Source organism: Microplitis demolitor, chromosome 9 (assembly GCF_026212275.2).
Source record: "Microplitis demolitor isolate Queensland-Clemson2020A chromosome 9, iyMicDemo2.1a, whole genome shotgun sequence".
NCBI classification, from domain to species: domain Eukaryota; kingdom Metazoa; phylum Arthropoda; class Insecta; order Hymenoptera; family Braconidae; genus Microplitis; species Microplitis demolitor.
In genome coordinates, this window is record NC_068553.1 from 2,386,024 (window position 1) to 2,411,196 (window position 25,173).

Genomic DNA, 25,173 nt, shown 5'->3' on the forward strand with positions numbered 1-25,173 from the left:
TATGAATCATATATGCCCTATATATGAATCATATATGCCCTATATATGAATCATATATGTCCTATAGATAAAACATATAGGCTCCGTATATAAATCATATATGCTCCATATATGAATCATATATGTTCTATATATGAATCATATATGCCCTATATATGAATCATATTCGTTCTATATATGGATCATATATGCCATATATATGAATTATATATGTTTTATATATGAATCATATTCGTTTTATATATGAATCATATATGCCCTATATATGAATCATATATGTCCTATAAATGAATCATATATGTTCTATATATGAATCATATTTGTTCTATATATGGATCATATATGCCCCATATATGATCCATATATAGAACATATATGAGAGGTATACGCTCCATATATGAATCATATACGTTCTATGTGGGTATACATATCTAATTTTAATCGGTGGCCATAAATAATTCATTTTTCACGGGTTTATAATTTTATCTATCAGGCCATTATTAAAATATAATTGTATATAATTTTTTTTACTCGGGTACTTAAAATATATAACATTAATATCTTGTTTTATTTTAAAAACAAGATAATGCAATAAATAGAAGTTTTAAATTAATTCGCTAGCAGTCTCCTTAATTATTTAAATTGATAAATTCATTGATTTTCTTTTTTTTTTTTTTATTTTTTTTCTTTTAAATATCATCCTATAATTCTATTTTACACTACGGCATTTACAAGAGACTAAAATATATTTAATAACTTTGATAGTCTAAATTTTTTTGTGCATTAAGTCGCAATAAATCCGCATTTATTTATAAATAATTATTTAAATTCATTTTATGTTTCTTTTTTAATGACGACAATTTAAATCAAATTGACATTCAAAAAATACAGTAATTTAATGCGGATTTAATGCATTTTTAGACAATTAATTATAATATACTTAATAGTAATAATTATAATTATTTTTTTATGTTTATCTGTTAACTATACACAGAATTGCTCAATTCCTAGTTTTATATATACATTGAATATTAAGTATAATTATTAAAAAAATAATTAATTAATCGATTAATTAATTAGTAATTGTAATAATAAAAAAACTTATAAAAATTATTGCTGAATTTTAATTTTCAATTCCAAAAAATTTTAAATATTAAAATTAAAAAAAAATTAGTATCAAGTTTAGAAAATTTTTTACAGGTTTTATTTAGGGTCCAGTGGCTGGTTCTTTACGTCCAGTAAATGAAACGATACTCCGGATTCCTTTTACAGAAGCCTAGAATTTAAAAGCAAATCGAAGAATCTTGATTAAATTTACGTAGATGATCGTCAATTATGTAAAAAGGTATATAGATAAAGGTTTGACGTATTAATTTAGATAATTACTTTTTTCTTTGATCCATTTAAATAGTCTTTGTACATTTCTGAACGTAGATATCGCGAGTAACTGTCGCTTTTCATTAAATGATAAACATGAGCCTGGAAGAACAGTTAATCGTTATAATAATAAGCCGTTTGAAACCTGTTTTAAGTTATAAATAGCTAATTACATATCTAGGGAGGAAAGTAGGGCGATTTAATTCACGCATTTAACACGCGTTTATGACTCAGATACACTGAGAAAAATATGTAGGGGAGAGGGAGGGCAAAATGGAATAGGGAGAGGGGGAGCAAAACGGGGTATCCCCAAGATGTGATAATTTTTTTTTTTCAATTGTCAATAAATAGTTTATAAACAAATTAATCAAATGCTTTTGAAAAAAAAATAATTAATAAAAAATATTAAATTAAATAATAATGAATAAATAATAATAAAAAAAAGAGAGTGCATGTAACATTTACACGCGATTGAAATAAAACTTCTTTGATATTGTACGAGATGGCGATTAAGTTAAACATTAATACATCATATGAGAATTTGAAAAACCATTTATTGACGATGTAACACTAATAGTAATATATAAATTTATATTAACGTCGACCACTATACAATTTAAAACAAAAATTTAATTACTATCATGCTTCAAATATGATATGATTAGTTTATGATAATTGAAATGAGAAACATAAATTCTACTCTGCAAATTTTCTAAATTTTTTGAGAAAACTGCATCAGTAGTCGTAACATATCTTGTTGTTGATTTTAAACTGGAGAATTATTCATCGTTAAATTTAGTTTATCACCTAAGAAATCAATCAATGGTCGAGATTTTTCTGAACGAAAATTAAGATTGAAATCTCTAGCAAGTTTAATGATATCTCATGGTAACTAGTATTTAAAAGACTTGAACCTTCATTAGTGAAGTGAAATTGCTGATGAATAAATTTTATGATATTCGATACAGTTTTATTTGGAGAAATGTAAAGAACTACTAGTATCAATGTTTGGTCGTGTTTGTTTACACAGCGAGCAACTGCATTATCAGAATCTCGACCACTGATTGATTTCTTAGGTGATAAACTAAATTTAACGATGAATAATTCTCCAGTTCAAAATCAACAACAAGATATGCCACGACTATTGATGCAGTTTTCTTAAGAAATTTAGAAAATTTGCAGAGTAGAATTTATGTTTCTCATTTCAATTATCATAAACTAATCATATCATATTTGAAGCATGATAGTAATTAAATTTTTGTTCTAAAATGTATAGTGGTCGACGTTAATATAAATTTATATATTACTATTAGTGTTACATCGTCAATAAATGGTTTTTCAAATTCTCATATGATGTATTAATGTTTAACTTAATCGCCATCTCGTACAATATCAAAGAAGTTTTACTTCAATCGCGTATGAATGTTACATTAGACTGATTCAAAAAAATTGACTATTTTTTGTTTTCTTCATTATATCGAAAACATTGTTGGAAATGACGAAAAAAAACTACTGTGAAAGTTTGAGCTTTTAATATTAATAACAACAACTGCCGCATCGCAATTTCCTATTTCCCGTTTAAATAACATGGGAAAATTTATTTTTTAAGCTTTGGAATTTTGTAGATCACGGTGGAACCAATACTTTTGAATGTTAAAGACATATTCTTATGGGAAATTTGACGCTCTATAAAAAAGGTGTCTTATAATTTTTCGATATTTTTATTTCTTCAAAAGCTATTCGAAGTTAAAGTTAGATTGACGATAAATTTTTACATTTTTTTAATTTTTCGACGCAACCATCAATTTTTTCGGAAAATTTTATAGGACCTTTTTTGTAGAGCATTTACTATAACTTATCTTGGAAAAAATTTTCGATATTTTTCATAAGTCGTAAGTTATTTGCAATTAACTGAAAATTTCAATATAATTACTTTTAAGCTACAATATTTAGATTTTTTAAGAAGATTTCCAGTTAATTGCAAATAACTTACGACTTGTGAAAAATATCAAAAATTTTTTCCAAGATAAGTTATAGTAAATAAAATGCTCTACAAAAAAGGTCCTATAAAATTTTCCGAAAAAATTTATGGTTGCGTCAAAAAATTAAAAAAATGTAAAAATTTATCGTCAATATAACTTTAACTTCGAATAACTTTTGAAGGAATAAAAATATCGAAAAGTTATAAGACACCTTTTTTATAGAGCGTCCAATTTCCCATAAAATTATGTCTTTAACATTCAAAAGTATTGGTCCCACCGTGAGCTACAAAATTCCAAAGCTTAAAAAATAAATTTTTCCATGTTATTTAAACGGGAAATAGAAAATTGCGATGCGGCAGCTGTTAATATTTATAAAAAGAGCTCAAACTTTTACAGTATTTTTTTTTCGTCATTTCCAACAATGTTTTCGATATAATGAAGAAGAAAAAAAATAGCGGATTTTTTTGAATCAGTCTAATGTTACATGCACTCTTTTTTTTTTTTTCTTAAACTCCAAACTCACTTTTGTGAATATAGTTGATCATCATTTTGATTTTTTTTCACCGTTTTCGAAAAATTTTATTTATACGGAAAAATAGTCTAAAATCAATTTGATTCTTTTTCTTATCAATTTACAAAAAGAAAATCAATCTACAACAAGAAAAGCAATTTGAAAATATTTAAAGTTTTAGAAATTTTAAAATTTAATTAAATTTAATAATTTTTCAATCTATTACTTTACCCTGGAAAATTTTTTTTATGAAATTTTATAAAGTTTCGTAAAATTTTATACAATTAGGGGAGACCGGAGCACGACGGTCCCCTTGAGTCGGTAATAATTTTTCTGGGTTTCAATCTATAGGTGAACGTAATTCGGCCCTTTCTTAAGCAAATCCATTAAGGTTTTACCAAAACTCAAGAAAAAAATTTATTTCTGGGGCATGATGACCTCCCTTAAAAAAAAATGTAATTTTTTTTTTTTTTTAATTTATTTATAAAAAAAATGTTCTGAGCACAAATATACTATTTCCGTACGTTTATAATCCCATGGACTGATATAAACAGTTTTATTAAAATTATTATTTTTTTATTTTAACCACAATAATCTATTGGCCTAAAAGAGCTTTAATCAATAAATTTTTCAAATTCATTTTAGTTTAAAAAAGAAAAATAATTCTTTTGTAGCAAATTTTCTTTCAGGTCGTCCATTATACCCCAGATATCGCAGATCAGCCAAAAATATCTTTAAAACATCAGAGGTATCATGATTTGACCGAAAATGAAAAAAAAAATTTTATCAAATTTTTTAGAAGAGCTGCCGTGCCCCAGGGGGCCATAGCACCCCGGTCTTCCCTGTATAAAATTTTACATGATTGTTATTGAGATCCCAGGGAGTTATTGGTATGAAATTTTGTATTTTTTAAGAAATTTTACTAAGTTTATAAAATTTAAAAAAGTTTATGAAATTTTATTCGAAACCATAAAAAAATTTTGTGAAATTTTATAAAATTTCATAAAAATTTTTAAAAATTTTACGTAATTGCTTGCGAGATCCCAGGGAGTTATTGGTATGGAATTTTACAAAATTGAAGTTATGGACTTAAAGAAAATATTACAAAATTTTATTAAATCAGGGGAGCGTGGGGTCACCCCAGTCACCTAACAAATAAACCTTCAAAATTTTTCGAATTATCCTTTTTCAGTCTATTTTTTTAGAAACTGTTTTTTCCGATTGCCAAGGATATTTTACCATGGGGATATTTTGTCCAGGAATGAAAACGCCTGATACCGATAAAAAAAATCTAATTGAGCTTCAATCAGATTTAATCGAAGTTTTTAATCAGAGTTGAGTCAGGATTAAAAAATTTTGTTAAAAATAAAATTATTTACAGCAGCAATATCAAATGACCAACGATCAGACTTTTCTAAATTTTTTTTAGTCATCTCATAAGAACGTGAGTCAACATTTATTGGACAACTGGCATCAGGACCAAGATATTCATTCCATATTTCAGTTACTCCCGTTTCTACATCACGTTGTGGTAGCGTTTTTAAATTTTGTACAGCTTCCCAAAACCTTTTGAAATTGAAAAGATGTTATCAATTATAAATTTTCAATCAATATATATTTCAAATAGTTATCAATATAAACAAACTTTAGATTTTCACCGCTGAATTCTTTGTCAAGAAATTTAACAAATTGTTCACGGCCTAATGGATCTTGAAGTAACTCTTTTAAACTAAATGCCCAACGTTTTACACGTCTTGCTGATATGTCTTTCCTGTAAAGTGGAAAAAGAAAAATGCAATGAAAATTAATAATGACAATTATTTAATTTATTTAATTAAAAATATATGGCTACGCTAATTTATCTTGCTCCCATAATTCTGGACTATCAGAAATCCAGGGATTGTTGAATTCTGGTTGAGTAAATAATGGATCGTATTCTATGTATTGCTCAAAATATCCAATGAGTCTGAAACAAAAAATATATTTTTTTTTTTTTAATTTTTATCCTGTATTTTCTTTCAAATCAATTTTTTTTTTTAAATAAAAAAATATACATAACTATTTTGTAAGTAAATTTAAATTAAAACTTAAAACTAATTTGAATTATGTAAGCAATTGATAAGTATTTCTGCAATTGATAAAAAAAACTTTTTAAAATATCTGTTCATTAAGTAATGTCTGTTCATGTTGTAAGAAGCCTCTCCAAAACTCAGCTTGATAAAAAATTTTCAAGAGGTCACTCACGAATTTTGAAAATATAAAAAATGATTGAAATTCGGATTTTTTACTTCTAAATTTTTTCTTTCTCGTGGCAGCAATAGTTTATATTTATAAAATCATGTCTATGCTGATAATTTCAGCCCAAAATTTAAATATATATATAACTTTTGCAGAACCAAAAATATACAGGACAGTCTTAAACAATAAAATTTGTTAAGTTTTGAATAAGCGAAAAAACCGAAAAATTGAATTAAAAAATAAAAAAGTATGTAAATAACTTATTATTTCTATTTCTCGGGTTATATATTCATTCATTGTGATGCAAATTGATGGTGAAAAAATCGAGAAGCTTTATTATCAATATTTAAGGATCGCTCGAAAACGTTCAAAAGACAGCACTCGGAAACATTCAAAATTCTTGAGCGAGGTTTAAATATTTAAGTGTTGGGCTTAAATTTTCAACGTATTCATGATATCACAAATATAAACTATTGCTGCCACGAGAAAGAAAAAAATTTGAAATAAAAATTCGAATTTCGATCATTTTTGATATTGTGCGACTCATGATGCGAAGCATCAGAGTGTGCTTTATGATCGAAAAATTTTTTTCGCCTCACTTCGGCAGCTATTACAATTATTATACCTTTGTTAGTTTACGGAATTAAGATATGTTGCATACTATTTTGAAGATAATTTAATGGAGATTAATTCCATACTTTTAAAAAATTTACTTAGTCCAATAAAAACGAAAAAAACATCAAAATAGTTTAAAAGAATTTCCTGTTCGTCATGTACGAATCCCGTATACATAGTAGCTCGCGATAAAATCCAATAATTGAATCAAATTTTTTTTTTTTAAAATTCTTTGAAAAATTTGTAGGTCTCCTATTGCGAATGGCTAGGTAACTCAGTGTCGTTTAATTACAATTAATAAAAAAATGAAGAAAAGACTGCATAACTATATCTATATATATCTATGTAAAATTAACATAGATGGCGATATACCTATACCTATACATTGTACGCACGTTTACTCCACCAGGGGCGCTTGCGCATCATAGTACAGCTAATTTTTTTTTGCTAATTGGTAAGCCTGAATTTTTTCAATTCAATTTGTTTTTTATTTACATATATATATATATATATATATATATATATATATATATATATATATATATATATATATATATATATATATATATATTTTTTTGTTGTTAATTGAGATATTTTGAGAAGGTTCTTTTGTAGTTATATAAAAAAACTTATATAATTAAAAAAAAAAAAAGTGAATTTTGATAAAAGAAAATTGTATATATTTTAAATTTGTTTGTAATTCCTGCCATTTTTTTTTTCATTTTATTATTTCATAATAAATGAGCATTATTAGTCGTGCACTTTTGGATTTTCCAAATTTTTTTCAAAATTCGTGAGCGATCTCTTGAAAATTTTTCATCAAGCTGATTTTCGGAGAAGTTTCTCAAAACATCGTAAACCAACAAATTTTTATAAGAGACTCGAAAAAAAAAATAATTGGTTTTTTTGGGCCACCCTACTGTTCATGCAACTTATTTAATAGGAAGTAATCACAAATTCCGACGGAGGGCGCACGGTCGCTAAAGTTGTTCCTCTTAGAACACTTGAGTCAGATGTTTTAAGTTCCTTCGAATAATTCTATTTCGTCAGCTCTGATACAACTGTAATGCTAGTGTGTTAATTTTTTTTATTAAAGTGCTAACTACTGAATTCTAAACTTTTATGTATTGATTAAATATTAACAGACTATAAGTTACATACAAAGTAAATAAATTTTGGGAGCAATGAAAATATTAACTTGTCTATCACAAATCATCAAAAATTAGGTGATTATTGTCCCTTCAATTCCGATTAAAAGTCATGTTTTAAAAAAATTCAAAGATTCGATACTGATAGAAATAATTTTTATGCTCTATTCTCGATACGATTATCGCCGCATATGATTTAATGAATTCTTCTTTCTGGGGACATAAAATTCTTCTTTTTTAACGTCATCTCAACTTCAGATTCACAGCCTAAAAGTCTTTTGTAACGACAATTTACATTTTGCTTTTCGAATTGTTTCAAAATTACACGGCAACTGATTCTCCAGTATCTCAAAATCAGTGAATATTCAAACTATGTACATCTGAAATGGTGACTAGAAACCACGGAGACAGCCGAAATGAAACAAAGACATACAAACAGCAATTTTTTTTGTGCTTGACTTAACGCTTGCGATGAGAGAAACTCTCACAATTAATAAACAAATAATTTTTTTTCTTTATTTTTCAAGTTTAAAAAATGTTGTTTTTCTAGTTTCATTTAGAGCATTAAAATTTAGAAAGGTAAAAAAAATTTCAATGGGTCATTCCATTTGAATTTAGAAAGAAAAAAAAGTGTGAGAGAATCTTTCTACACGATAGTTCTGAAGGGTTAATTTTGACTCAGGTATTTTTAATGCTTTTAAAATGGAAAAAAATTCTGAAGATCCATTTTACCTCTTATAGTTTTGATTTGCAGAAAATCTTAACACCCCCCCCCCCCATCTTTCTGCCTACTTTTATATTTCCATGCTCATCAGTCATCACCTATAATATACTTTCTAATCGAAATTATTCAGCTTCCTACCGCAGACTCGTATCCTATTGTATTAAATTATGAATTTAAAAATATTAACCGCAGTCATACTCGCATTTACACTGAAATACTGTCTTTTAGATTGTAGAAAGACTAAATGATTATTATTTTTATAAAATTAAAAACAAAACCATAACAACAGTTGACTATAAAAAATATAATAAAAACTTACGCCTCGGCAACCTTAGAAACTTTGATATTACGTCGATCCAATTTCTGTTTCAACATGTCAATTTCCTTTTGTAACGTTTCTATTGACGGATTGATAAGATCTCTAGTATCCGTCGGTGATATTCTACCACCAGCAACACCAATTTGCGAGTGTTTACTTGCTTTCATTGTTTTATTACTTCGACACGCTTTTTTAATATCCAATTCTGTAGTATTGACACATCCAGGCTAAAATTTATTTAAAAATTTAATTAAACCAATTTAAATAAGTTAATAAATAAATAAAATTTACCACTGGTCGATGTACATCCCAAAAAGCGCGTTCTTGACTGTCCAAAATTTTACGTTCAAGTTTATCCCGTTTTTTATCAACTTTACTTTGAGCTTCCGCTTGCATAAAAATGAATTCCCATTTTCGTGAAAACATTTTTTGTAAACGTGCTAAATTTTCAGCTTCATAATCAGCCAACTCTAAACGTGTTTTATTTTGCATTGTCCGTTTACATAAATATACAGCTATAAATAAATTTATTTTTCAAGTTATAAAAATAATTATTTTATTTTATATATATATATATATATATATATATATATATATATATATATATATATATATATATATATATATATATATATATATGTAAATTCTTTTGATGTCAAAGAGCTTTATTTTTACCGTAGTCAGTATTCTCAGGTTCCCAACAATTGGATGGCCAAAAATAGGGTGTTTGAAATCGATAAAATGTGTTGTCATTTTTTACAGTAAGGCAGTGGTCATCAATAGGAAATAAATAGCCATGTGAGGCCATTAGATGTGCCATTCTTAATGCTTCTAAATAACAATTTAAATAGAAATAAAAGTTATTATAATGTTTCTTAAAGATTTTATATCTGCGACCCACAAAGCGTCAGTGCTATTGAGGGTCTTCAATTATCCCATGAGTCCTTGTAAAACTCAGTAGTAGCATTCTTAGGATACTGCCATATCTTGAGATTTGTTGTAACCCCCTTAGTAACATTGTCGTAAGCAAGTTACTGGAAAGAAATCCTTCAGAGAGTCTCTTACGCAAGATTTTACAAAGACTTGAAAAAGATATAGGGGCGAGGTGCTGCAGTTATAACAAAGAGCAGTTGTAACACTCAATGAAAAACTATTAAAAAAAAACTAAAAATTATTATTATTCTTCTTTTAACTTGTTCAAAATAGTAAATTCGGTGGCGCCCACTCAATGTTCAATTTAATTTTATCGACCGATAGTATCAATAATCTGTAGCGTTTTAAATTTTAATAAGGGTCACTAGGTTTGCTGTAGTAATTGAATTTCAGTGTCGAGCAATTCTAAAAAAAGCAACTTGATCTCCTAAACAATGCTGCAGCAACGCTTATTTAACATTGTCAACCCCGGAAAAAATATTTAGACATGATTATGCTTGTAAATGCATGATCATGTCTGCACCGTTAAATACCTTCAGGTCTAATCATGCTTGATCATGTATGATCATGCCTGATCATTTCTTCCCGTGGTAGATAACATGTTGGTTAAAATTGCTGCATATTGTTTCTACGAATTTCCATAAGTCTTCAGTAAGAGACTTGCTGAAGGATTTCGTCAATTAACTCACTTAAGAAAATGATTTTAGGCACAATTACATTTGGGTCGACATGGTCTTTTTTTTTTGCTGCTCGACGAATTGAGACAATGATGGTAAAGTCATATTACATAAATTCTTAAATGATATGACGTCAATCGGAAAGGATGATAATACAATTTTTATTAAGGCTCTGTAGTAATATATATACGTACAGTTCGTGTCACTTGGTTGCCTCACCTATTTTTTTTTCAATAACTGATTCTTTACTCGCTGATACATAAAATTATTTGTATGTTTTATATTACTTAATTAAGACAAAACAAGATATGTTGTTAGTGTTCGAAAAACAAAGCGAGAATATCATGAGGGGGACATGCCACTGGTCGGTAGTTCGTCACATGGATAATCTCAGTCAAATTTATTGCGCAAAGGAATTAATTAGTTTCATTTTCGTATTATTATGTTTCAATATTATAGCGTGGTGAATAAATTAAAATCGATTTAAAACATCAAAATTGGTGACTAAATAAAATGGGGCGCAATAAAATGTTAAGTATTGAAGAAATAAATAAATTTAATTTTTTCCTTAATCAAAATTTTTTCCCATCAAAAAGAAAAACAATGAAAACTACGGAAAAAATTATAAAGCTCGAACGAAATTCGCAACAACGCCAAGGGAACGTCGAATGATAATTTGCGCGGCATTTAATTCCATTAAGACTGTGAGGCAAATAGTGGGAGAAATTGGAACAGCAGCATCTATTTCAACTGTGACAAGAGTGATAAGACAGGCAAAGCATCTAAAGAAAATGAGATTGAAAAAAAAAGGCTTTAAATCAAAAACACATATTAGCACGACTTTTATTTGCAAAAGAACACATGAGTTGGATAGATAAATGGCTACAAGTAATTTCTTCAGATGAAATGAAATTTAATTTAAATAGGCCTGTTGTATGTAACTATTACTTTTATGATCTGCGGGAGGAAGAAAAATTCTAATTAAGAATCAGATATTGAAAAAACAAATAGATGAGGCTATCCAAGTGACGCGGACTGTATATGGACCCAAAAGTTTAAACGTCAGTGTGGCACTAGTGCCAGTGAGTTTCTTCAGAAAAGAACTCAACGTGACGCAGTTTTGGCACGACGTCATTATACCAGTTGTTGAGTGTAGTAATATTTTTATTTGTTTAGTAAACATCAGTTATCATTCCTCACGTTAAATATATTCAAGTGCTCTAAAAAATTATAAAATAATAAAAATACCTTGTTCATCAATTTCCATATTTTTAATTATCCAAGCAATTAAATCGATCCCGGTGAAAACAGAAGGTATTTTAGTCATAAAAGTTTTAACAGTTTTAACAGGTACGCCGTCAGTTTCGTCCAACATTTTTTCTACTATTGCTTCCATCTAAAAATAATTGCTTATATCAATACGAATGAGCCTTGGGTTTAGTCGTTTAAAAATGAATAAATCTATCGTTAAGTGTAGCACCAATTCATTATCGATCTTGTATATGTTATATTGTATAGATGTGATAAAATATACCATCGACAGGTTTGTAATGAATTTCTGTGGTTAGACAAACTTACATTCATGACAGTTCTAGTATTGATACGGAAAATAGGTTTTTAATATTTTAAAATCGCAGCTATCAACGACGAATCTACTGCTGTCAGTCAATCAAAGACTTTTGATAGATGTTTCATTAGTTTCATTTCTAAAATAGGAAGTAGGTCTACTGTAAGTTTAAAAGTTGGAAAATCCAAATGTGCGCAACTCACTTGCTCATTCAATTTAATAAATTGCCAGGTTTAAGATTTTATTAATTATAATTATACCAAGAGGATTTGTATAGTGATTTTCAAAACGGTTCTTTTATTTGAGAATTAAAGTGTAATAAAAAATAAAACAGATCAATCGGTGGGTATTTTTCAAGTTATTGTGTTTACCAACATCCGAACACTGAAAATAACATGTGTTTATTGTAACCATCTGAAGTATTGCTAATGGTAGATGTCATAAAAAAATGTATCGTTAATTTGGCAATACTAGATTGCTGCATTGACTATACTCAATTTTAAATAAAAGTATTGTCAATTTAACCATATTTTTTGGTTATGTTCCCTATACTTGGTATTGTTGTTTTAACGATTCCTATAGATTGCTATCATATCAATCCAAATCGTTAATATAGAAATCCGGATTATAAATATATATCAATACGTATTGTTTATGCAGCAATACGTATTGCCGTAGCAACCATAACCAAGATAGTTGATTTAACAAAACATTGTATTGTCATCCCACCGAGAGAATGCACCTCGGGTGTCGTCGGTTTTTACTCCCACCCTAGATGTTTTATATGCTAAATGTTCTCCTACCTTTCTGTGCGCATGCGCAGTTCATAAATGTTTGGTAGTGGGGGCAATTTCCGAGGTCTATTCTCTTACTGGGACTACAATATGGGTAAAATAGCAATCTAGCCTTTACGCAAATACAGTATTGCTATATTAACAATCTACGATTTTTTAAACTTTCAATGGTTACTATAACCTAACGATATCGCTATTATAGCAATAAGTTTTTTTCAGTGTACATACTGACAAACATCATTTTTTTTTTTTAATCGTTATTTTGAAAAAAAAGCGACATGAAATTGAGTTTGTTTTATTAGCTAATGAATTATTTTTCAAATAGTACAAATTTTGTTCTAATAGTCACTTTTTGTAAAAATAACGATTGAAATAAAAAATTTGTGATTTTCGTCAGTATGTACGGATGTTGGTGAACACAATAACTTGAAAAATATACAACCGATTGATGTTTTATTTTTTATTACACTATTGAATTCTCAAATAAAAGAACCATTTTGAAAATCACTATACAAACCTTTTTGGTTTAATTATGATTAACAAAAACTTAAAACTGACAATTCATGAAAAAATTCAGCTGCCCATGCAGGAGCTGCCAGAGTTGAACGACGGGGTCCTACTTGGCCCAGCACTGGGGAACCTAGTTTTGGCACACCTATATTGGCCCATGCTTGGCTCAAGATTGGGTACTCAGTCCTGGCCATTCCAATCATTACCTGAGCTTGGGCCAAAACTGGGTAACCTAGCCTTGGCTTTTACAATGATTACCCGGGCTTGGTGTCCCTGCCTTGGCCGTCCACTTGGGCCAAGGCAGGATTACCCAACCTTGGCTATACTTATGTTTTAATAGATCATATAAAAGTATCAGTTCAACATTAATAGGTTCGTTCAGTAGCTAATGTTCAGACCCAGCAATCAGAAAGACGGCAGTTCGGGCCCAGATCCCAGCAGAATTTTCATCGAGTTTTTTTCACATATTTTACCTCCCTTAAATAGTTTAAACGTTAATGATCATGAACTACGAGGTTAATAATATTAAAATTTTTTTTTAATTTAATTTATTTGTTTCGTCGATGTATGGGCCAGGTCTAGCAACCAGGATTGGCCCTGTGTTATCATTCCAGGCTTCTACCAAGGCTGGGCCGAAACTACCCGGGAAAAAATGATCAGACTTGCCCATGCCTATTGATATACAATCAGGCCTGAAGACTCATGCCTGTTCATGTCTGATCAGGTCTGATCATTTTTTCCCGGGTGGTTTACAAGTTTGGCCCTAGGTCCTACATATTTGGGCTCAGCCTAGACCCATCGTACTTTCCTCTTTGGGTGTCATTTTTTTTAACTCCCCTTCGGAGTCAATTTCATCCTGCCAGGATTCAATAAATAAAAAATTATTTACTCCAGATTGGATCCCCGTTAACACCGCAAATTTTTTTTTCATGGTCTCGGTAAGAAAAGCGCCGAAAATGATGGGGATTCTAATTATTACTTGAAATTAAATTCACGTGTTGCTATTGCAATAAAAAATAACGTATATTTGGTTACAAAAAAGTCACATCAAAGAATTATAAATCAATGTTAAATAGTATTCCCCGATAATTGAAAATCTGTCTCTTGTTATTTCATCTTTTAATTAATAATTAACTATTATATTTCAACATCAAATATCTATTAATTATTGTGCTTATTGAAATGATTGAATTATTAATTAAATGATAAGTCATTACCACGGATAATTAATTACTTGAAATTCCACACCACAGAAATTCATTATCGATATATTGCCAGCATTTCAACAGGTATTCGATTTGAAATATTTTAAATTAATATAAAAAATTTAAAAGTTTGAATTATAAATTTTCTAATTGAATATTTAAATTTTTTTTCAAAAATTTAAAAAATAAAATTAACTGTTAATTTTATATAAAATCCCTGGTGGATCCGAATCACGGTAAATTACCGTTATTTACCGTATTCGGAAAATTACGGTGTTTTACAGTAAAGTATCACCATTAACGGTAAAATACGGTATTTTGCGGTAAAAGTGTGGTATTTTTACCGTAAGTTCGTAGTAAGAGAACGGTATTTTACTGTAAAAGTGGCAAGCCTGCGATATTTTACCGTAAAGTGAAGTATATCCCTTGTGGATCCGAATTCCCACATCAAAAAACTTTATATGTGAAAACATATATGATAATTGATAAAATATATAAATATTACAATGTGATATATTGTACAATATATAAAATAATATTAATATTTTTGACGTATTAATATATGATAATATATTGAATAAAAATATATTGCTAGAATATATTACCAATAGATTTATCAATATATGACTTTTTATGTATGTTTTACATATATATTTTAATATATATTATTTTATATTGATATATTATATTGAAAGTAGTATATTAATTAATATATAAGTATTTTTTGTATTGTTTATATATGTTTTCCAGTATATTGCAAAATATATGGTTTCCAGTATATTATAAAATATGTGGCACTTTTTTTACTTTTCTTAGGTTATTGCGTTAGTTATTCAGTAAATGCAAGATCAATGAAAAGAAAAAAAAATAAACTTGACTATTTTTTTGTGGAATTGTGTAGAAATTGAAAAAGCATATTGAAAAAATAAAATTTCCAATATATTAAGAAAAATATAAGTTTTCATATATTAGAAAAATATAATTCCAATATAGTGCGAACCATATATTTAAACATATAAATTCTATCGTATATAATCAATTATATGGAGACCATATACCACTAATTATATGGGTCGAAATATATGGAAGTATATATCAAGTTTATTAAATTATACTTATAAATTATATATATTAGGGTGTGCCATTTTGAGGTGACTTTTTTTTAACAAAAAAACAGGCTGAAAACTCGCAAGAAGGTGAGAAAAAAAGCCTGTTAAAAGCGGCGCTCTTAATATTAGTATTTAGAGGTGCCTATTTCTACACAGAAAGAAAGGTTGACTTGGCCCAAGATAATTTTCGCCTTCATTTTTTTATTCTTGGGCTGAGTAATTGGGTTTTTTTAATCCGAGAACATTTTCTTCGACTAATATTATAAAAATATTGTATGGAGAATAATTAAATTTTAATTCAAGTTAAATAAGCTTGATTTAAGAATATTTATTTCAAGTCAAATATATTTTGTTTCTAACCAAGTAAAAAAAACTATCAAAACAAGATACTTTTCTGTCTTGGTTGGTGAGTATAGTAAATTGTCACAATATATATCAACATCTCAAACCAAGAACTTTTTTTGCGTGGCAGAAGAACATTTACTCTCAGTTTGAGAAAACTACATTATCGACTCAAGACAACGGTCTATTGTAATGAGAAAATTTTAATTTTGATTTAAATAAATTATAATCTTAGCTTAATAAAATAACTTTTTTTGAATTATGCAAATATTTACTTAACGGAAAACATAAAATTTTCCCATTGATGATTTTTTTTCTTGACTTAAAAAAATTCTAGTCTCGATTCAAGAAAATAAATGACTCTACTTAAAAAAATATATCGACCTATATTTTTCAGTGAATCTAACCTAATATGAATATTAAATATTGTCAAGCAGGAAAGCGTCATTTTAAAGCCAAGCTCGTAAAAATAATAGTTTTTTAATCTATTCTGAGAACTTAACATTAAAATGAAAATAACTAGAAAACAACGTAGAATTTCAAAAAACTTCATTGAAAATGATTTATAGGAAATGAAATTGTCTGTAAAAAAGATTCCATGACATTTTTTTAAAAGTCTGATAGTTTTGCCGGAAAAATAAGAAGATCTGTAAATTTATTATAGATTTGAATTCCAGCTCTAATAACTTTTGAATGGATGGATTTATCGAAAAATAATAAGAGACCTTTTTTGTAGAGCGTTAAATTCTTTATAAGATTATGTCATGGACTTATTTATATGAGGTGCGAATGCCGAGCTGGAAAAATAAAAAAATAAAATTTTTTTTTTCCATGTTATTTAAATGGGAAATGGAAAATTAGAAATAGGTACCTCTAAATATTAATATTAAGAGCTCCGCTTCTAACAGGCTTCTTCTCCCACCTTCCTGCAAGTTATCAACCTGTTTTTTCGTTGAAAAAAAAAGTCGCCTCAAAATGGCACACACTAATATATATACTATCCATATATGGCAAGAATATATTGAGCATTATATGGGATAATATATACAGAAAAATACACAACCTAAGATATGGGTAAATATATTATGATAAATATATAATCCAATACATATAAAAAACGTATATTTTTCAATATAGATATTTTTGCCGCTATATATCTATCACATATTCACCATATATTTTTTTATATACTTTTAACAATATATAGCTTTTCCATGCGGGTTACCACAATTTACCGCAAGTTTCGGCGAATTGCGCAATTTTACCGTAAATTACGGTAATTCTGCCAAATCTCGTAAATTGCGGTACCATAATTTTCTGTAATTCGGATCCACTAGGGATTGCACTGTAAAAACTAAAAATAAGAAACCATACGGCGTTTACGGTAAAAATGCCCCAAACTGCCATGTGTTACCGTAATGCACTGTAAAATACCGTAAATTATAGTAAATTACTATAAATTGCGGCAACGTGCAGTAAATTATCGTAATTTACTGTAATTTGGATCCGCCAGGGCATAGACTAAACTTACCTTTTTGTAAACGAGATAATTAGGACTATCTTCAGCACAAGTTGCAGTAGCTTTTGGTTTACCATCACTAATTTTTATTTTCGTTTCCTCTTTCGTTTTCGCATTTTCAATTTTATTATTTTTATCTTCGACATTATTTTGCTGCCTTTGCTCATTAACACTAACATTACTGTCTGTTGATTTTCGCCGACTGGCTGATTTTTCTGAACTCATAGTTACCATATCGCTACGATAAGTTATTCATTTCCTTCCTGAATAATTATGAATAATAATTATTATTATACTTTATAAAATAATAATTAGACTTATTAATATTTAAAAAAAAAAAAAATTTGTAGTATATTTTATTATATTTATTTCTTTTAAGTAAAAATTATTTTTAACTTGATAATACATGTATAGTTCAGTCAATATTTGATACACCTAACATTACCCAACTTTTTAATAATTCAAGAATAATTCATTCGACTGCAGCTATTTATATTACAAGTCTGTATAGAAATATTATAGTGCCAGCATAATAAAATTTGTTGACTGCTCTATAGTAAGTGTATAACTACAACGAATTATACAAATGAGCATAATGATTTTCATTTTTAGTCGGTGAAATATTATAAAGGAATAACGATTGTTACTGAATATACTATAGTTTTTAATATTTGAATAATGATAAACGATAACTTGATATATAGGTGTAAATATAATGTAATTTCACTTGAGGTCTACCAGCTATTTATACACGATTTATCAGCAAACCATGAGGACCAGTGATCGCATCCAGGATAGAAAAAAAATGAATTTTGAAACCTCCCTTATTTAAAGAGACAATTTCAAACGATTAGAAAAAAAAATTTTTAATTATGTTTTAATGCTTTTGAATACTTTTGGATACTTTAGCGCCCTTCTTATGGAATTTAACATCCCCTAGAGAATTCGATCATACCGAAATTTTGGGTATATTTTGAGTGTGTTTTGGACATCGTATACATTTGATATCATTTGGGTATGTTTTACGAACAATGCCCTGATCATACTAAAATAATACCGAAATTGAAGTAAATGTTGGGTATGTTTGTGAACTTTTCATACCCAAATTATACTGAAAAAAATCATTTTTCGTGAAATATGGTATAGATGGCGTTTATAAATGAAATGTCATATTACTGTTCAGCTTGAATACTATTGTACCAATTATACAAATGCAATATTATGTATTTTTCTAAAGTCAGCTCATACACTCACATTTTTGAGAGTGGAAAGATTTAATTACATATAATAAAAACTTTATATTCTCAATTGTTTTACTGGCGCTGTTAGTGTAAGTTATAAATAATTGTGTCGACTAATAAAAAATAATGGAAGTGAATAGGCTCTACATAGAACAAGATTTTCGAAGCGTACGAAAAAACCTAACCCTAAACAAAATTTCTATCAAGGGGTCACAGATTTTCTAAAAAACGATCGATTTACTTGAAAGAACCTGAACGAGAAGTCTGTAATATTTCCCAACAAGCGATGAAAGAAATTTATTTAAAAATAATTGGAAATTATTTTTAAGTTTTTTATTAATAAAATCAAAAACCTTCTCATATTTAGTGTTCTAAAAAGAATTTAATAAAATAACGAATTTATAATTTATTAAAAATTTCAAAATTTGAATAAACATGTATTTTATTTCTCTTCTCTCAATTTCTTACTTTTATTGATAGATTGATTTTATTGGTTAATAGATTAAAATTTGACTCTGCTAAATTTAACAATTAAGAAAAAAATCTGGACGTCGGTTGACCCTGCGGGCCAGCCCCAAAACTTCCCGCTGTTTTCGACCTCAAAGAGCTCGAAAACACTAGTGTAGATATATTTTCGAGCTCTTCGAGCTCGAAAATGCTATCACATGCAATTGTTTTTTTACGATCTTTTCAAGCTCTAACAAGTTACCTGTTATGCTGAAGTTTGAAAATTTAAGAATCGAAAATCATCAATGAAGCGGTTTTTAAAATTTAGTTCCTGATTATGTTCAGTAAAATAAGTGTATTGAGGCAGAAATCAATGTCAGGGATCAAAATAAAGTTTTAAATGAATTTTGACTTATGTAAGAAACAATAAAATATGAAATATCCGATAAAAATATTAAAAACTACGTTTTATCGATTTTTCTGTTGATAATATGATTTAAACTAAAAACCAAGTTCGATGACATTATATGATCGAAAGAAACCATAAAAAAGATGAGTTGGAATGATATCAGGCACATTTTAGTACGTTATATTATGATTTATCCGGAAAAAATAACATAAAATGTTATTTTTTTAACTTTTTAACGCCGATATCTTTTGAACTAGTCAATTGATTTTGATAGTTGACGTGGCAATCGCCGCGTTTTATTGAATTCTAGAGCTGATTAAAATTTAAAATTGATCGCGTCAGTCGTTTCGAAAATATTTAGAAAAAACCGTTTTTCACCATTTTTTTCTCCCGCGATAACTCTCGAACGAATTATCCGATTTTGATGTTTGAGGTAGCAATCAACGCGTTTTATTGAGTACTAGAGCTGATTAGATTTTGAAGTCGATCGTATAAGTCTTTTTTGAGAAATCAATAAAAAACTAAAAAAAAAAATTTTTTTTTTTTTCGTAATTCGCAAATATTTTCGAGTCTATTCGATCAAATAATCTGAAATATTCAGGAAAGTTGATGGCCAACAAGCTCTTTCGATTGCCACCTCAACCATCCAAATCGATTCATTAGTTCAAAAGTTACGGAGAGTTTACATACACACACACACATACACACACACACACACACACACACACACACACACACACACACACACACACACACACACACACACACACACACACACACACACACACACACACACACACACACACACACACACACACACACACACACACACACACACACACACACACACACACACACACACACACACACACATACACACACTCGGACATCATTCTGAAAATAGTCAGAATAGCTTCCTAGGACCTCAAAACGTCGACATCTGATGAAAACTCGATTTTTGAAAATCGGGGTGAAAACAATAACTTCTCGAAATTTCTGAAAATCGTCGATTTTCTTAGCGGGAAGTTAAATAATTAGAGTACTTTTTAGGTCTATAATGTTTACAAACATATCCAAAATAGAGGCATTATTTAGGTATAATTTGGGTTGTTTTTTTGGTATGTTACCGAAAAATGACCGAAACTGGGCTAAAATTCAGTGGATATTTTCAGTATTTTTTAAGTATGACCGAATTCGCTAGGGTTGCTAATCATTTTTTTTTATGAGGAATGACTCTTCAATGTGACTCAGGTTAAAAAATTAAATCTGTTTCAAAATAAAGGTAAAATTCAGATATTTTTTATTTGATTTAGATTTTTAAATCTTATTTATTTTGTATGGAAAATTAATCGATTTCCGTCGGTGCTTTTCCCTATCAAGACCAATATCAGACTTGTTTTCGTATTGTATTTAAACTGTTGTTAATCGCTTCCAGATTAAAAACAGACTTTTTTGTTATAATTATTGGTCTGTGTTCAGTTGTTTTTAGGGCAAAAACAGACTTTTTACTATAATTCTCAATCTACTTTCAATCGCCTTTACATTAAAAACAGGACTTTTTACAAATACAAATTATAATACGAATCTAGATTTATAAATATATTTTAATTTTCTCGATATTTGAAACACGCAGATGCACTTTCGTAATAAGATATCACAAGAATTTTGATGATTTCTAATGCCAAAATATTTTTCGATTTTATCCAGTAAATAAAAAAAATTTCTTGATATTTTAAGAGTTATTTTATTACCTCTATGCAATATTATGAATATTCAGTCAAGACAATGGAAAACTAAAGTTGTCAAACTACTATTAACTGCCGACTTTTTTAAAGACAAGAAACTAAACTATATAGAATAGAAAAAAATAAAATAAAATTTTTATTAGCTTTTAACTTTTTATTATTATTACTATCATTTTAATTATTATTGTTATTTATGTCATCTGGATTGGTGTTGGTGTCGATTTTTGTTTTTTAAAAAATCACTTGTTCCAACCGAGATTCGAACCCTGATCTCCCGCGCGCGAGTCCCTTCCTATGTCTGACGGCCCGATGTCTCCTTTGGACAAAACTCTTAGAACTTGTAATACATATTTGTATATTCTATCCCCATCAACTTTTAGTTTTATCTATGCATAGTAGAATTTACAATACAGGCTATGATATAAATCATTTATTTGTGATCCAAAAATGATAAAAAAAAAAAATAAAAAAGTTCATTCTAATGCCGTTTAACCCTCCCTAAGTAATGATACATTCTCATTTTAGTACAATGAAAAAAATTTTATTACTTGCTTAAAAATAAGTGCACAGCACTCGCCTTCGGCTCGGGCAACATTCTTCACACTCGCGTCTTAAACACGATCGCACTCGATAGATAAACTACTATTATTTACAACACGGAGAAAAAAGTATAGTAAAAATTACAATTCTATGGTAAAGTTTAACAGATATGAAAAAGTAAATTCTGTATTGTAATTATTATTAAACGTTTAGTAAAATTTACTAATTAGTAATAATTACATAATAAGATATTAAAAATTACTATACGCAATGTATTTTTTGCCAACACGATTTTATTTTTTTACTATCTGTATAGTAAATTCTACTGTGTATAGATAAAATTAAAAGTTGGCGAGGATATCATATACACATATGTATTACAAGTTCTGAAACTTTTGTCCAAAGGAGACATCGGGCCGTCAGACATAGGAAAAGACTCGCGCGCGGGAGATTAGGGTTCGAATCTCGGTTGAAACAAGTGATTTTTGAAAAAACAAAAATCGACACCAACACCAATCCAGATGACATAAATAACAATAATAATCAAAATGATAGCAATTGATAATAAAAAGTTAAAAGCTAATGAAAATTTTATTTTCTTTTTTTCCATTCGAATAGAGTAAAATTTACTAAACGGGATAATAAAATTTACTAAAAAGGAATAGGAAGATTTACTAAATATAACTAAAAATTAATATACAATATAGGAGATTTTCCATAACCATTATATGAAAAATTACTAAACGACTTGTAAAATATGCTTATCTGTTTATGGATTTTTCATATAAATTATAAGCGTTTTAAGATTACTATCCAAATTTAATAATTATTCTCATATTTTTTAATAAAATTTACTATATTTTTTTCTTCGTGTATAATTTTTAGTCTGTTTTTAATCGCTTTTAGATCTAAAACAGGACTTTTCATAAATATAAATAATAATAATAATCTAGATTTATAAATTTATTTTAATTTCCTTAATATTTGAAACACTAATGCGCTTCCGTAATAAGATGTCACAAGAATTTTGATGTTTTCTAATGCCAAAATATTTTCGATTTTATCCAGTAAATAAGAAATTTTTTTTTACATTTCTAGAGTTATTTTATCACTTTTATTCAATGCTATAAATATTCAGTCAAGACAACTAAAAATTAAGCTGTCAAACTTTCATCAACTGCCGCCATTTTTAAACAAAAGATACTGAATAAATAGTAAACACAACAATCAATTCTGTAACTTAATATTTTTTTTATAAATATTGCCCATAAATGAAAATTTTATAAGTTCATAATTTAATCTAGTTTTGTCCTTGCAAATTTTCAAGACTAAAATTTTTCAAAGTTCGAGAATAAATCTAGTTTGGTCTGCCCATAACGCAATTGTTTTTCAAAACAACACGTCGAAAACAGCTTAAAATTATTGTAAAAGATCAAAAACAGATCAAATAGTCCAATTAGACTACAATCAGATCAAATTTTCCAGTCCGAGTAGATCAAAAACACATTAAAATTTTGATAGAAGTTTAATAACAGACCAAGTAGTCAAAATACATTCCAGTTAAACCAAAATCAGATCAAATATTTCGACCCGGGATAATTTTTAATATTCTGTTTTTTCCGTGTGAAATTTAATTTTCGTGTTTTGAAACATTTCTAAAACTATGAAATTTCAACAGGTGAAATTTCAGTCGATACTTTAAATGTTTCACTTCGACTATTATAGATGAATATAAAAATAGTTTAAAAATCTTGGATACGTAATTAAACAATTATCACAAAAAATCAGGTTTGAAGTTATCAGTTACACATTATTAAGCTTTTAATTACTCCATTGATAAATTATAATGAATAACAGACGTATATGAGTCAAAAGTAGAGAAAGAGAAAAAGAATAGGAAACCCGATCGGAGAAACACGTAGAAGCGAAAAGGCACGATAAGAGAGTATTGATTACCGTATTTTTTATCCTTATTCATTTCATTTTATTTCAACTACTTTATCTCACTCCGTTTAACATTACTCTCTTTTACAGTTTCCTCTATCCTTTCAACTCTCTTTTGTACTTCACAAATGTCTTTTATCGCCTTTATATATACATTTATATATATATGTATATTTATATATGTTTGTATATTTAACTCTATTATTTTAATTTCAATCATGTATTGTTATAATTTATCGTTCGTATCGGATATTAATAACCGATAATTTTCTTTACCACTCAAATTAAATTAAAAAAAAAAGGGATGAATTTAAATAAAATATGGATTTTGTTTAAAAATTAAAAATAAAAAACTTACTTAGCTTGTTGTTGGTAAATAATAAAAATACATTTTTTTATTTTTATTTAAGTATTGTTAATTATTAAGTTAACTTTTGAATGATTTTTGTTTTTATTTTTATTGTTATGAAAATAACGTTGTTTATGTAAACATTTTCAAATCACTGATATTATGAGGGTCTGAGGACAACTGAGGGCTGAGATTTATTGAAAAATTTTTAGTTGAAGGACAACTGTACACTGACATCTAGAGTTGATATTTTTCAATAATGAATTTTTAAATTTACCGCGCGTGCGCAAATTATTTAGCACATGCGTATATTGTTTACTCGAGTATGCGCAACTACTTTCCCGCGTCTTGTTGACATACGACAAATATATATTTATAAAAAAATATATGTATATATATATTAGGGTGATTCAAAAAATAACAAATTTTTTTTTTTCTTCTCGCAAACAGGTTCTAAAGTTTCATTTAGATATAAGAAGACGCCTGTGAAAATTAGAGCTCTTAATATTAACATTAAAAGGTTCCTCATTGCACTTTTTTATTTTCCATAAGAATAACATGGAAAAATTTTTTTTTGCATCTTCTGATTTTTATAACTAGCTAACGATGCACTGTAGAAAAAATCAATAGACATATTTTTGTAGGGAATTGAATGCTCTACAAAAAAAGTCTCTTATCATTTTTTGATAAATCCATTTGTTCATAAGTTATTCGAGGTTGAAGTTGAATTTATAATAAATTTTGAGATCTTGTTACTTTCCCGGCTAAATTATCAAACTTATCGCGAAATATTGTAGGACCTTTTTTGTAGATATTTTTGTTTCCTACAAATTATTACCAATGAAATTTTTTCAAATTCCGCATTGTTTTCTAGTTATTTTCATTTTAATCTCAAGCTCTTAAAAAAAATAATCTGATCGACTTTAAG

At 28.0% G+C, this 25,173-nt stretch overlaps 1 protein-coding gene across 4 annotated transcripts; it reads right to left on the reverse strand.

Moving 5' to 3' along the window:
- Positions 1-909: 909 nt before the first annotated feature.
- On the reverse strand, positions 910-24,457 carry LOC103577095 (regulator of G-protein signaling 7). Of its 4 annotated transcripts, none has more exons than XM_053741772.1 (11): positions 24,255-24,457; positions 17,583-17,833; positions 11,773-11,920; positions 9,590-9,742; positions 9,206-9,429; positions 8,915-9,141; positions 5,723-5,836; positions 5,516-5,641; positions 5,250-5,436; positions 1,387-1,479; positions 910-1,276 (listed from the first exon to the last, which is right to left on the reverse strand). In XM_053741772.1, exons 2-11 carry the CDS (start codon positions 17,802-17,804, stop codon positions 1,208-1,210), a joined length of 1,563 nt encoding a protein of 520 aa, XP_053597747.1. In that variant the 5' UTR covers positions 17,805-17,833; positions 24,255-24,457; the 3' UTR covers positions 910-1,207. The 4 variants fall into 4 exon arrangements, with proteins under 4 accessions (XP_053597747.1, XP_053597749.1, XP_053597746.1 ...); XM_053741771.1 differs by having other exon boundaries at positions 913-1,276; positions 9,590-9,745; XM_053741773.1 differs by having other exon boundaries at positions 1,187-1,303; positions 9,590-9,745.
- Between the last annotated feature and the right edge of the window lie 716 nt (positions 24,458-25,173).

What these genes read in the sequence shown, in the direction of transcription:
- LOC103577095 (XM_053741774.1), bottom strand. Translation starts at nt 17,804, where the DNA reads ATGGTAACTATGAGTTCAGAAAAATCAGCCAGTCGGCGAAAATCAACA. An exon ending in ATTATCTCGTTTACAAAAAG is followed by an intron (nt 11,921 to 17,582) that starts GTAAGTTTAGTC and finishes AATTATTTTTAG; the next exon opens with ATGGAAGCAATAGTAGAAAA. An exon ending in TGGGAGCAAGATAAATTAGC is followed by an intron (nt 5,642 to 5,722) that starts GTAGCCATATAT and finishes TCCACTTTACAG; the next exon opens with GAAAGACATATCAGCAAGAC.